Consider the following 15,253-nt stretch of genomic DNA (forward strand, 5'->3'; position numbering starts at 1 on the left):
GGAGGGAAGGTGAAGAAGTAGAAAAAAAATTCTGATATAATGATTTGAGTTAAATGAGTCTGTAAAATATTAAAGGAAACAAACTGGCAAATGAATAAACAGGAAAAAGTAGAAGAGGAAAGTACATTTGAATGTGGATTGAGAACTTATCAATAAGACAATAATTGCTATATACTGTACACTTTGATCACGCCTAGTGCTAGATTGCTATAGCATGCTCCTTTTTTCCCTTTCTATTTCAGCCTCTTATTAACTCTGCTGTCTGTGTCTTTCCAGTTCCTGTGGAGTGGTGTTGTCAATTGTGTTCTTGTTGGTAGTTTTTTTTCACTATTCTGCTCCTATAACTGATCTACTAATTTGCTGTTTTGAACTCAGCCTTTGTCGGAATTATGGGTAACACAAGATCATACAAACTGCTAGACTGGAATAGTTTCAATTCAGGTATTTTACTAGTCATTCAGTACTACATATGCTGACAGAAATTATGGCAGCTCAGTGAAGTTCTTAGAAATGCCGTAGGATATTGAGGTTAATGCTTCAAATTTAAATCTATTTAATTATCAAATGCCTAAATGTCTTGTTTTAATGTTGTTAAAGGCTTTCTTTAAAATTGCAAAACATTGTTTTAGTATAAAATAGTATTGCTAAGAATACTTTAAGATTAATCTGAAAAGCTGAATGTTCAGATGATTATTTTTAGTAGTTTTCAGCTCAGCGTCCACGAAGCAAGTAATTTAGGAAAAGAGAATGGATTCTCATTTATATAGTTGGGGTCATGTCAGGTGTGAATTCATTTCTTGTTATGTATAATTTTTTTGGGGGGGTTGGTTGGTTTGATTTTTGGTGGGGCTGTTGGTTAGTTTTGTTTGTTTTGCATGAGCTTGCACTTCCTTCAAGGTTGGCTGTACTTCTGTTAATTTCAGGAAATTGATTAATGTGTTTCTTCTAACTAATAGATATAAAAATTGTTCAAGAGAATGGAAAATAGACGAAGAGGACTATCTGTTTGAAGAGAAGGGTAGTATGTAGTCCAGGATTTGTTGGTTCATAAATCTTGTATTGTAAAATGCAGTCAGCTTGCAGGACTTAGAGCATAATTATTTGTACTTTTTAATCACTTTACTTAATGTGAAAAAAGCCTCAGTATTCTATTTTTTATGCAGTTTTAGGGATCAAAGTATGTAACTTCTTTGTACAGCTGCAGAGAGAATGGTTGAGTTGATGATGCAGTGTGTGCAAGAGCTACACAGAGTACCGGCCTGTTAGAAGGAGAAATAAAGACTCCCCCCCGCTTCTGTCTGGAAATAAAGCGTGCTTTGGAAGAAAGGGAGGCATAACTTCTCTCCATATAATATCCAAGCCAGCAGACCTTGCCAGACTTTGATGTTTTTTAAAGCTGGCATAGTACAAAGGTGTAAAGCTGAGCTTGGGGGTTTGTTTCCCCCAGAAACAAACTTTCCTTCTTGGTACTTCACTGTTGCAGTGTGCTCTGTGTCATGCTATAAACATCAATTCAAATTATCTGTATACGTTTTTCATTTTACAAATAGTTCAATAATAGCTAGTGCCTGAAACTGTTGGCTCACTTTTGTATCCTTGTTCCTTGCGACAGTCAGTGTCCTGTAATATTATAGTAGGAGGTTTTCTGGTTCTGTTGGTTTTATTTGCTAGTTCTAAAGTGATGATCTTTTAAAATTAATTTTACTTTCCATATGAAAATAATATTATGAAATTCTCAGATCTGTTACTGGTATAGCATAGTCTGATCCAAGGTGTTAAAAATGTGTTGAAATTTTTCATCTTGTATGCTACCTTGAAAAGTTTGAATTAATTGATGGCCCTTTGAGATAGTGTTTAGTAGGATGTTAAAATGGATGAATTTTATTAGAATAATGGAGTAGATAAGGTATGTTTATTGTCTGTATATAACTGGAGCTAGGCTAGAAAGTGATCCAGAAATGTGAGCCTAGGAAGCGAAGGGCAACTTAGCTTTCTTGACAGAATATCCAAAGCAGTAACCCAATTTTTTTGAGATAACAGGAAAAAGAAGGCATAGATATACACATGTATTTTATACCCAGAGGTGGTTGTTTGAGTAGAGAGGTCTAAACCAAATAGTGATTTTGGAGTTAATACCTCACTGAGAACTGTCTGTATTTCTGTTGCCTTGACATGTGTCAGCAGCTCTGTAGTAACAGTCTTGAATAATCCTACCAGTTAGGGGCTGAGCGGGTTATGCTCACGTTCCTGGAAGTATGTTTCTTTTGCAGTGCTAGGTGTGTTGCTGAACGAAAAAGACAGGAGAAAGAGAGTAGATCAGTCATTACATATGTGTGATGGATACATACAAGTTAACTCTATCTTAGACTGGAATAACAAATATGCTGTGCAGATCTCTTATCATAGAGAAACCAAAGGATAAGATTTGTATTCATCTCCCCCTTCCAGAGCTTTATTGCCATCTCTGTTATTGCTGGCTAATAATTGGCCTGAAGAAGAATAGAGATTTCTATAGCTTAAGGAAAACAATACTACATCTTTACGTTACATTCCTGTTAGCAAGAATGTAATCACAGTCATAAGCAGGCTAAAATTATTTTCCTTTTTGAAAACACTCAGGCTTCATTTAAGCTTACTAGTAACCTGTGTAGTATAGAAGAATATTTCTCTTTTTTTTTTTTTTTTGGCCAATGGGAGAGGAGACTTGTATCTTACACACTTAATTAAACAACAGGACAGCATAGAAGGTGGTGAAAAATTAGAGATTTGAAGATGCTTGAAAATCAAACATGGTAATAAAGGCTGACTTTATTTGATGAACGGAAAAGCAGCTACTTAAACATCTGGGATTTGCAAACAGTTCAATGACAAAATTGTTTAAATGTTTGTAAAATTACAAAAAGGTGATGATCAAGATGACACTGCAAAATAAAAGCAGAGACACAAGAGTACAAATTCATAGAAAGAAGGACACATAATACAGTGGAAGAAATACTCTGGTGCTGTCTCTGAAAAAGAATGTTACAGATGTAATACAAATACAAAAAAATGAAAGGAATTTTGGATCCAGAAGTCTGGATCTTTGTTAAAGTTTCTCACTGAGGTTAAATTTGAGAAGAAACATTCCTTAGGAAGTACAGGGAACTTGTTGAATAGACACTGCTTTTGCATATGAGTGTTTCATAGCACTAACACATCCAGTGTTCTTACATAATTACATTTTTAAACTCCTCATTCAGGGAGCTTCTTCAGCAGTGATTCTTCAGTTCCAGTAGTCAGAATCATGGAAGGAGAGAACATTTTAAACAAAATTCCTAAGGCTTGTGTCATATCCAGGCTTGCTGTTGGAGTGTGAAATTCTCCAAAACTCTAGCTTTGTATACAAGGAAATGCAAGAGGAAAGCTTGAATATGTTTTCGTTCTGTAACTGAATGCTTTTATTTCACAGATATACAAACATACAACGAATGTGCAAATTTCATTCTGCTGTCTGGGGTGTAAATGTGGCATACTTGTAATAACGCAGTAGAAAATGTCAGAATGTTTTTGTCAGTGTCTGATGTGGCTATCATTCCAAACTAGTAGGAAAACATCATTTTGAGCTTGACCTCTTGCCTTTTCTTGGAGAATTTCCAGGTTGACTTGTTGTACATCATTGTGTGTTGATGCAATAATGGGAGGTTAAGGCAGTTGTCAGAGGCTTTTCTGAACAGTGAGGGGTGCGATTGTTTTCCAGTACTATTTTACTCTACTTTTCTGCAACCTTTCCAGAGGACTGAATATTCCTAAATGGGTTTTATGGTTAATGTGACTGGTGTTTCAATATTCTTTTTGGAGCAGATGTACCCTTATATTAATGAAGTAATTTTCTTTGCGACTGTGTGTTATTTTTGTTTTGGAGAGGTCTGAGTAGATATTTATGTAACTGAGCTAAGGGTGGTCAATGTCAATGAATATAGAATAGTATTCCTATGCTCTGTTAGAGATTCATAAATTAATGAACTTGGCATTTAAAATCTTTGCTTTAGAATTCTTTGCGTAGTAGTAAGTAATGCTGTTTAATCTGTTCATATTGATTTAAAAGTCTCCCTGAAATTTGGCTAATAGTGTGAAAGCCATCATAGTCTCTTCACCACACAAATGGTCCTTTAAGCTGTTGCTTATTGCACCACTACAGGTTGGCTTTGAATTGATAGTACGTAAGAGAGAGAACCTCTTGCAGCAAATCGTTATTCTTGCAGATAACTCTTCCTGATTTTAAAATATGGGGCTTGACTAAAACTGTTATCTTGATATAAATTCTTTCGTGGATTACAGTGAGGTTTTTCAGCCTTACGATATGTCACACTGTGGTTACAGGGATAGAGTTGTAGAACTTCTTGCCTGTCTCAAAACATCTTACTGTTAGAAGATGACTAGAACGATCCTAGTTGAAAGGACACCTTCCTAACTACTGCATGACTGTAGATAAATATGTCCTTGTAAAATGTCTACGGACAGCATTGTAGGATGATGGCAGATAACACTAGTTCTAACTGGCTGTAACAGGATTATACAAATAACTCTGGTTAAATGTTAATGGATGAGATCATTATCTGAGTTGAATTAGTCACAAGAGCTTTTCCTTCTAAGTACGAAGACTGAAGTTCCTCAATGTACCATGATTCTTATAAAGAAGTACCATAGTTTCTTGGGGGGCTTGTTTTTTTGTGTGGTGTTTGGGTTTTTTTTTTTGTTGTTCAGTTTGTACTTTGGATTCTGTTAGTGCAGTTTGTCTTTGACCTTTTGCACTAATATTTTCAGTGGGTTTTGTAAGGTTTGGGTTTTTGGTCTCTTAATGTGGTCTTATTGAGGTCCTGAACTCACTCCAAAAGGCAGTGTAGAAAGTGTTCCTCGGATCCAGAAGTTCAGAGAGGCTTCGCTGACCAGTTTGTCTTCAAACAAAATAAACAGTTGTGAGTGCACAGAAATAATGAATGCAGAGGTTCTGTGAATGTGACAAGTAAAACCTTGAGGTGTGTAAACAATTAATAGGAAATACAGAGGCAGTATCATTTTCTGCCAAATAATGCCATCCCATTTCTGCAGTTGTGCAGTGAGGTAGATAGTCTGTGTGGCAGTCAGCAAGAAAGCGGCAGTCTTCTCTGTGAACATCTGTCTGTGTTTGTTGAGACATTATTTTTTTTTGTGTTTAAAATTCTGTATGTTTCTTTCAAGGACTGTGTTAGATAACTTAGTATTATTGTTGCTTGTTTTAAGGTTCCAGCTAGTTTAGCTTGTTGAAAGCTTTAAATCATACTCCGAGATCATTTTGTGATACTAGTTATAAAATAGATAAAATGTGGTTTAAGATGATCTGTCTTGTTACAGCATAGAGTCTCCAGCTTTGGATAATAGCCCCTTTGTTGCTCTCATTTGAATATGTCCTGTGAAGGTTGCTCGTGTTTTAAAGGAGATTGTATTTGTTGTGCCAAGATGACAAAGCAACAGAGATATACAAGATAGAATAAGTAGTTTCTTTATTACCTAGCAGCTCTTCAAAGTGGCAGACCTTCCCCTTGTTCCTGTAATAGAGTAATATTCTAATGAATTAAAATAGGTTCCTAGATTTTCTTTAGTGTCCCAATCATCTTATGATTAGAGGAACCTTATGCACAGCTGTGAGGACTTCACCATTATAGGATGAATGATCAAAATACTAACTAAAAGCTGGAGCGACAAAGTTACATATTTAGGCCTGGTGCACTGATTTTCCAGAGACAAATTAATTTCTGATGTTTAACATTTTGTTATGTCTGGGCATTACTTTTTACCTTTTGTAATTCTAAGGAAGCGTGGTAAAGTTTAAACCTTTGTTTTTAAGTGTTACTTAATTTTAATTTTAGGTTTAATTTTTAATATATACAGATATAAACACTCTGAACATCTTTTTTGTGTTTAAATGCTGTATCTTTTGATTTTATTTTAGTTCTTAAAAATTTTATTTAAGTTGTATCACATGGTGCTTTCCTTTAACTGTAAATTAAATTTTTACTGCAGTTTTAGTATTACTGCAGGATTTTTATTATTTTTTTATTTTAAAGATGATACTTTTGCTGCTTGTGCTGTTTTAGACCTTCACCTATAATTAAAAGCAAAAGTTATAGGATGTATTACTGTTATGGCTGTGTAGTTAATGCTTGGTGGTATTTGCAGAAGATTTTTGTTGAACCAGTTTATTGAAAACGGTTGCCTCAAAGATTACTTTTAATGTTTAGAAAATGTTAAATTATGCTGTAGTCTGTCAAAGGAATAAACATGCAAGAATCACTAAGATCAATTACATATATAACTTGCAATGTGTGACTGAGACAAAGTGTAGAACAGTGGAGGTCTGCTTTTTTCAGTGTGAAAATCCAAGTAGTTACTCTGTGGTTTAACTCACTCCAAGTAGTTTTGTGATCTGAGACATTCTGTTTAGATTTACAAAGTTGAATTAGTTTGTCACAGATGTTATGTCACAGTGGACTGTATAAAATACTTGTGCTTAGTGATCTCAGTCATGAGGTTTACAAGATGCTAATCTTTAGGTGTCTGAGCATTTAAACTGTTCCAAGGAAGAGGAACAAATGCAGGGAGACATCTAAGGCTTGCTGTTGGAGTTGTTGAGAATATGAAGTTGTTCAGGAATATGTGGCTGAAAGAGTTAGCTGATGTTAAGGTAGGATTCCAAAAGCCAAACTTCAAAGTGGGATTTTTATAATTCCCTTTTAGGGGTGAGATGGGTAAAAACATCTTCTGATCCATTTTAAAATTCCTTAATGGAAGTATAATTCCATATGTTTCTGTCTTAATTAAAAGTACATTCACCCATATCAGAGATACAGAAGCTATGAAGGTTGTGTTAATTCTGTTTCATAGTTAAAGTAATTTCTTTTTTTTTTATTTAAGAAAAAAAAAACCAGTATTCTCTAGCCTGCTAGCGGTGATGTAAGTTTTTTCATGGAATTCATAATATAAGAAAAGAATTCAGCAGTTTTGATGGGAATGCTACTAAGAGGAACACTTCGCTGCTTCTCCATATTGGGGTATATCTTGGTATTAAAGCTACCACTCCTCAATAGTGAGTTGCCACTAAAAGGAATGATGCTGCTTTTCTGTATGATTTCTGCCATGTGCTCTTTGCAGTCTTCTGGTGGTCATGTAGTGATTTGACCTGACTGACCCAATAGAAAAGTAACCCTGCAAATGAATGATTTTGTGTCAATCAGCCAGCTGAAATACCTCATCCTGTAAATGCATAAAAGCTGGATGCAGTTTTAATCCTAAATGCTCTTAAAATTGTTTCTTCAGTAGTTGAAGAATTTCTTCAGTATCCAAACTTAAACCTCCTTTTTTGCTCATCCAGTTTGAGTTTGAGAAGTGAGATATGTGCTCTCTGACCTCATCTGGCAGAAAAGCACCGATTCAATATTATTCTCCAGGCTGGATGTTTTGTCTGTAGTTTAAACTTCGTAGGAGTAAGTGTACCTGTTTTCTTTGGTGGTGTGGTTGCGCTGTTTTCTGCTGTTTTAGCATACCTTAGTTTTCATACGATTAGTCCCACTAATCTCCTTCTCTCAGTTTCCATGTCATAAGCAAAGTTTTCATTTTCACATATTTTAGTGTTAAGGATGAATGTGAGGAGTAATTTTTAGAAAAGGATGGAGTGGCTTCGAAAAATCTTTTGAAAGCTTTAGGTTAGTCTGTTGTGGGTTTACTTATTTGATACCCGACTTTTGTGTTTAAACTTTACAGCCAGGAGGATTTGGCCTTTTGTACACTTATTTAATTGTTAAATATTTTAGAAAGATGATAGGAAGTTCCAATATTTATGTGATGACCAGAGAGGATTAAATTAAACTTCAAGGTCCAGGGAAGGGTGCTTGTAAACCTAACAAAGGTGTGTCTTAAAAAAATAAAACAAAACAAAAAAATCCCAACAAAATAACAAACAAAACCAAACCCCAGACAAACCTACAAAAAAAATCCCACACTTGTTTTCTGTATAAGCTGATTAATCGGTTTTAATGAAGAAGATATAAGAATAAGGGGATAAAGAGGGTGTGGATAATGGCTCTGCATAGTGAAAGACTCAAAGATTGAATTTGAAAGAATGTTATTGGGGTCTCCATTGCCATTTTTGAGACAACAGAACAATGAGTCATTTGTAGATTGTGAAAACTTTCATAGTATTGCTGTCCTCCTTGTTTCTGTTTCAGAATGTTAAGTTGTAAATATTTATGAAATTGTACAATACTAAAATAGGTTGAAATGAATCATATAGTTCTTACTTCAGAGCAATTGTCTCGGGATGTTTAGGGATTTAGCTATAATACAGTAACTCTTGAGTATCTGCGTAATCAAGAGACCATTCTTAATTTTTCTTCAGTTTTTAAAAATCTGTATGGTCCTATTATAATGCAGATTCTTGCTAAATCTTGAAAGGCCCTGTACAGGTGAACCTTTAGCAAATAACTTCGGAAAGGTGTTGCTTCTTATGAATCAGGAAGTATTGCTAGCATCTAGGATTATCTCCAGGTGAAAGATTTGTACAGGACGTTGTTCTATTGACAATACAGCCTCATAGAAGTCAACCTCATATTCTGAAGGAAAGAGATAGGTGAATTGGTGGTGGATAGAACTGACTCAAAGAAGATCTAGGGCACAAAATAAATACAGTGCTGTTTGTATCTTCTAAAGCTGTTTAATTAAATAAGTTTGGAAAATTTCAGTTGAAGGAGGTTTGAGTTGGCACGATTTTTATAGAATACTATACTGTTGACAACATTGTTTCTCAAGTCCTCAACTCCAGAAACAGTGTGCTTTGCTCCCACTTTGTTATAAATGTCATGCCAATTTTGAAACATTAATAAAAGTAGGTTTAATATTCAGTTTCTGGTTTCCAATAAAGGGCGCATAATAGCAGTGTAATTTTTGCAAACTATTTTGCTTAAAGTTGTAGATAAACCTTGCTCTAAACTACTCGGTAGATTTGCTAGAAAAGCTTGTGATTGAGTGCTATGTATGCTTGCCTTTTTGCTTCCACCTAGAATCCAGGGCCATTACTTTCTGTAACCATTTCAGTGAGCTGCCATAGTTTTCAGTCTGTACTGTCACCTGATCCAAGCATGCGCCAAAATACCCACCGTTTCTGGCTACTGTCTGCTGAATCTGCTTTGCAAACCCTTAGTTCTTAAGCTTTTGCCTTAGCAAAAAACAACAACAGACACTCTCTCACAGAGTGTACTGGACACATGCCATCCTGCTTCCCTGACTCCTCTAATTGTTTATGTAACTCCTTAGCTTTACTAAACTTGTAAATGCTACAATGGCATCCCCATGTGAAATTGTGTGGCTCATGTGTCAAAAAAGGCTGCTTGTGAAAATATTTGTCAGAAGAATATGAATGCTACACATTGCACTGCATTCAGTGTTTTGTATCAATTTATTATTGCAATGTCATGGTGTTTGATTTTAATCGTAGACAATCATTTTGTGTTTCAATATGCGAAGGTAAGTTCATGTAAACTGTGAATGTACAGTATTTGTATATAAATATACTGATTTGTATTCTTGGCCTCCTTCTGGAAGAAAAAAATACTCAGTTAAATGTCTTAAGCAGAAGACCCAGTTGTCTTTACAAACACTTGTTTATGCGTGACTCATAGAAATTTTAGAACTTGTGCAATAAGAATTTGTTAGATTTCCTGAAAGATGTTGGGCCTGATCCTGTTAACACTGAAGAAAATGGGTGGAAGATTGTTCTTATCTCTAATAAGAATGAAAATGATCCAATATATTACTGTAGTTAATAGTTTTGTTAATTTTGATGTTGAACAGATTCTCAGAGTAAAGGGTTAAATGTTGCTTAAGCAAGACATAGTGTTGAGCAACCTTACAACAACACCTGCTTTCCATTATGATAAGGCGTTCTTGTAGATAAGTTTGGTGAGAAAATTGTGTTAAGTCTCTTAGGAACTTGTTCCTAAACTTTAATTTAAACTATAAAATTTTGTGGTAGAAAGTTAAATGTTTGCATAGAGTTTGGGACCCGTCACTATTTATACCTTTTCCGTTCCCCTTAAGCATATCTGTTCCTTTTCAACATTTCATTCTGTTTCAGTTTTTACTGTGGCTACATACCTTTTCAGTGTCATATTCTTATTTTTAATCTTACTCTTTATTCCACAGCACTTTCCCTGTTCATCCCCAATCGCTTCACCTGTTGCTCACTTTTACCTCCTTCGTCATGACTTCACATATTCTTGCACTTTTTGTCATAGAAAGGTCATTGGTGACAATTAGCAGTTTTTTGCCAAATGGCACCTAAAGGTGTGAAGGGAAAAGTGATGATTTAGTAAAATTGGCTTTTTTGTCTTTGCTTATGTCTAGAAAAAAGTTACTTCTCCTTTGCAGGCATTTTTCTGTGAAGTATAAAAATCTGTGTGGCTATTCAGTGTTTAAAGCCAGCTGTCTGTGATCAAGTCTAATTGAGCAAGAATTGTTCTGGATAGTCAGTGAACCACTTTTCCTACTACTTAAACTTTCCTGTTCTAGAGAGAAGCAAGCATTCATAAGAAATATTCTTGTCTGTGACTGGATGGGGAAGGAGGAATTGCTCCCAAGATCCATCTCCCTTCCACCAGGAAGAGTTAGTGATGACACTTACAGAATGTGCTTGTGGCTTCACATCTCCCATCCAGCTCTGCATTTTGTCAGGTGTTGCAGCCTTTGCCTTGAAAGGGATTTCCAAAGTTGCTTCATTCACCTACCACTACTGCCATTTACTGATGGCAGCAGTCACAGCCTCTGCTCAGGCAAAGATGCGTATGCAAAACAAGACATTTTGCCTCCCGCTTTCCTGTATGTGTACTATAAATGGGTCTCACAGCTGAGCTTGGGAACCCCAGCCCTGTGATGTGATGGGTTATTTCTGCATGATTCTCAGCTTTTGAACGCTGAAAAGTGTGAGACCTTGCTAGCAGGAAATTCAACCATTTGAGTCAGTATTACTGTGTTTCCTCTCGACCATTTGATTTTCCCAGTCAGTGAAAGTGTTTAAACAGTGTTTTCACCTTAAGAGATGGCAAAAGTGCAGTGCCTCAAGATTCTACTAGTAATTCATTACATTTGCTGAAGGTGAACTTGGATATAATGGAACATGATTGACACAGTTCATGAAAATCCTTAGTCTGTTTTGTGTCTTAATGCGTATGTTTTTGTGTTGATTGTGGAGAACTTTCCTAAGAACTATTGCTGTAGGGTTTTTTTTTCTTCTGTTAGGTGTCATTTCTTAAAGCAAAGGTTGGATAAACTTCAGTCCTGACACCCAAGGCTGCTGTTAGCACAATGCTATGACTTACACAAGCATTAATGTGTAAGGTTAAGTATAGCTGAATATACGTACCTCTGTGCTCATTTTTTAATTAGAAACTGGTCATTAGTTTATTTTAGAAAGCTGAAAGTGTAGCTCTAAATGAAGAGTTGAGGTAAATTCATGAATGAATACATCCTGTTGTACAATATTTTTGTTTCAGTAAATTTCAAAATACGTGTATATCTGCATCTTTCATTTTTGTTTGTCATGTTGTCAGAGAACCTAGTGTATGATATAGAGTTATCATACACTATATGTATAAATATTCCTGATAGTACAAAATTGGTTCCCATTGAATCTCAGGTTTTGACATTAGTATTTTAAATTCTTATTCAGCGAGAAGATCTCAATGGCTAGAAGTTTCTATCTGTGCAAAATTCAGTTGATTTCAGGAAAATTATATAAGAATCTATCTATTCAGAACCCTTTGTAGCATCCGAGTGCCTATTGTTTGTTACTGTTTATCCTCTTATGTATCAACAATTAACATAGTTTTCAACTAAGGTCATTGGTACAGGTAAGCCGTTTTGAAAGAAGAAACAGTTGACAAACTCTAATTGTAAACAACAATATTTGTTGACTCCATATATAAAAAGCTTGTGAGACAAGCTATAGTTCTTGGAAACTAATTGCTGAACAGTTAAAATAAATGGATTGCATAAACTTACTCTAGTAGTGCTCTTTTTTTCATTTTTAATGTAGTATTCAAGAAAAGCAGGTATTTTAACATATAACCTCAAAGACAATAAAGGTAATTAGAATCCATTTGGGGGGAGGGGGGGAAGAAGGTGTGGTTGCCAGGATACTGAAGCAAAAAAGCATCAAAAAATACATAGTCAACGTACATCTTGTGCTTCTTAATGTTGCTAATCTAGAAGTAGTTTCAAATACCTATGACTTCTCAAAGTTAGAAGTGCTGAAATAAGGAGACCACAGAGCTGTGTAATTGATTAGCTGTACAGTCTTGAACAAGTACTTTTAAAATCTGGTTAACAGGGAGAACTGCTTGCAGTAGGAAAAGCTATTGAGGTTATTTCAAAGTTGTCAAGTGCATACTGAAGTAAAATATTACTTTATTACTACAAGTACTGTTTCATTACTACTATTAGTTTTTCAATATTACAGATTATATGTGATGCTTTGTTGCAAGTTACATACTGCTCTCATGTTGTTGGAAATTGATACTATGGTCTTGAAGTAAGCCAAGATTGGAACGGTATCTACAGTATTTTGGTGTTATCTGTCATATGGACAACAACAAGAATGCAGTAATTTGTCAAAACCTGTTCAGATGGGTGATAAACAAGACAGTTAATGAAAAAGTCCCATTAGTGTTTGCTTGAAGTGTGATAGCTAAGGATAAAAAGTATCCAGATACAATAAAACACTAGAATATGAAAAATTTGATTTTTCAGATTAATTGCATGAAGCTTTATATTGACATAGTGCAGAATAGTGAACTGATTTACACTTTGTCTTTCAGATGAACCAGAGACACGAGATGCATGGTGGGCAGAAATCAGACAAGAAATAAAATCCCATGCCAAGGCATTGGGTTGTCATGCTGTAGTGGGCTACAGTGAATCAACTAGCATTTGGTAAATCATGATGATGATTTGATTTTCAAAATGCCACAGAAAATTGATTTCATCTTCAGTGGATTAAAAATGATGAACTATTTCAACACAGTTGTTGGTACTGTCTAGTATACCTACTTCGGAGACTTTGTTAAAGTAACTTTCTGAGATTTCAGTATTGTGCTTTTTTTTTTTAGTGTGTTTTGGGTTGGGTTTTTGTTGGGTTTTAAGTTTTTTTTCTAATGAACATTACAATTTATTTTTTTTAATTTTCAAACCTACATGTTTGCTTTTGTAGTAACAGTATTAATTTGTCTAAGAAGTTTTCTAAACCTAATCTACCTAAATATTTAAGACCTCTTCCTAAAAGTATATGTATTGCAATTTCATTATTGGGAACAACTGGCAGACCAGTACTTAAATGGTAAACTTCAAACTTAAGGCACTAAGTTCTTTACTAGTAATTGTAAGCTAAAGGAGAATATGCTGCCTCATCGATCTGGAATATTTTAAGTGTGGAAGTTCTGTATTTCTTTCTGGCAAATGTGTGTCATTATTTTTATCTTTCAGTACTACAGTAGTTTTTAACATCATAAACTGCAGCTTGGCAGTAGTCTTTCTGAGGTTGAATTCCCCAGCCCTGCATCATATTGAGGCCAAAACTCCGGTGTCTTACTGTATTCCTTTTGGCTAATAGAATTCCAATCTTGTGTTTTGATGGCTTAATAACAAATTTTGCAAAAGGCTTGGAGATTGGGATAAATAATTTGGGATTCATCTAATTGCTCATCCTTCTCTCTGGCCCCTTCTCTCTCTTTTTAGCTCTGGAAAGTAATCTGTGAAGAGCTCCTCCTGGGGCCAAGTGTGCGTGACTGGTATCAAACAGAAAAGTACTCTGGCTTACTAGTTGTTTTGAATTGCTTTAGAAAAGTAACTGAAGCAAATGCAGACATCTGAATTTATTTTCTGTCCAGTTGATTTTGCTGAAATACTTTAAAGAAAAAGCACTAAGGATTTGCCTTTTTTAAAGAGGGAGGTTGGAAAAAAGTTTCATTTTACTTTGCAATTGCTAAGTTGAAGAAGGAAATACAGAGTTACATAGTGCTTTCACGAGTGCGCACCATCTGTTGGTAAAGTAGTAAGATAACCAGAAATGATCAGTCTGAAAGCCACAGCATTGATTACTTTAGGTTTAAAAAAATCCACCACTAAATATATTGACTTAACTATGGGGAAAAGAATGTAGGTATAGATAGGTAGTCAGTTATTGGGTTATTTCACACTTTGGTGTGGTAGGATTTGATCATTGATAAAATAATTTATTAGAATTCCCATGCTTCCTTGTCAGTTCAGCTTTATTCCACGCTTAAAGAGCAAGGCTCTGTCTGTGAGTACTGGTCTGCCAGACACGTTATATATGAAAAACTGTTCTGTAAAGAGAAACAACAAATAAAAAAGGCACGTGCATCATACTAGAAGATGCAGGAAAGCTTTTCTCCGTATTTTTTCCAATATAGTATTTTAAGTACTGAATGTTAGAGATGTGTTTCTTATTTAACAATTTCAGAAATATTAAAAGCTCTGTGATCATGTTTTGTGCTTCTGAGAGCTTTATCTCTGCTAAATGATGAATATGGTTGGTTAGTTACATGCTATATGTACCGTTATTGTAGTTGTTCATAGTCAAATTTTACTGTTTTGCTGCTTTTTATCCTCCAAGAAGCACTCTTGTCAGTGTTGAGTTGTAACTTCATTTTGAGAGTGAAAGTTTATAAGATGATGAGGCTCTCAACTTCCATTTTACTTGGTAAACAATTATGCCTTGGGTTTTTTTTTAATGTTTCTTTGCTTTTTGTTGGTTGGCTGGATTTCTTTGCATTGAAAACCACACTTAAACCTGGTTAGCCTTTGTGACATTATAGCGTATTATTTATAACATAGGGCAAAGCTCTTTAGTCTTTCTGTTATCCTTCTGCATCTCTTACTTATACAATGGTTTAAATACCAGAAGATCGTTGCTTGTGAGATTTAATGGATAAAATTGCACAAATGCACAAAATTAGTAGTTATATTGAATTAATTGAGCCTTTTGTACCAGCCTTTTAATCTTAATAGTTTTAAATAAAAGTAGCACTACGTAGTAGGAATTCACTTTGTTGTAATTCTTTTCTCTTATAGTGAAGAGGTCTGTATTTTGTCCGCGTCTGGCACAGCAGCTGTACTGAACCCTAGGTTTCTTCAGGATGGCACCATGGAAGGCTGTTTGGAACAAAGGTTG

The 15,253-nt window shown here is 35.1% G+C and overlaps 1 protein-coding gene across 1 annotated transcript in view; it reads left to right on the forward strand.

The window, feature by feature from the left end:
- The window catches only part of C2CD5 (C2 calcium-dependent domain containing 5), a 69,340-nt gene that overhangs the window by 31,097 nt on the left and 22,990 nt on the right, over positions 1-15,253 (forward strand). The window contains exons 12-13 of the mRNA XM_009879767.1: positions 12,882-12,996; positions 15,154-15,249. Of these exons, the coding sequence (XP_009878069.1) occupies positions 12,882-12,996; positions 15,154-15,249 (211 nt within the window). The remainder of the gene's footprint in view (positions 1-12,881; positions 12,997-15,153; positions 15,250-15,253) is intronic.

Source organism: Charadrius vociferus, unplaced genomic scaffold (assembly GCF_000708025.1).
Source record: "Charadrius vociferus isolate BGI_N301 unplaced genomic scaffold, ASM70802v2 scaffold90, whole genome shotgun sequence".
Classification (NCBI taxonomy): domain Eukaryota; kingdom Metazoa; phylum Chordata; class Aves; order Charadriiformes; family Charadriidae; genus Charadrius; species Charadrius vociferus.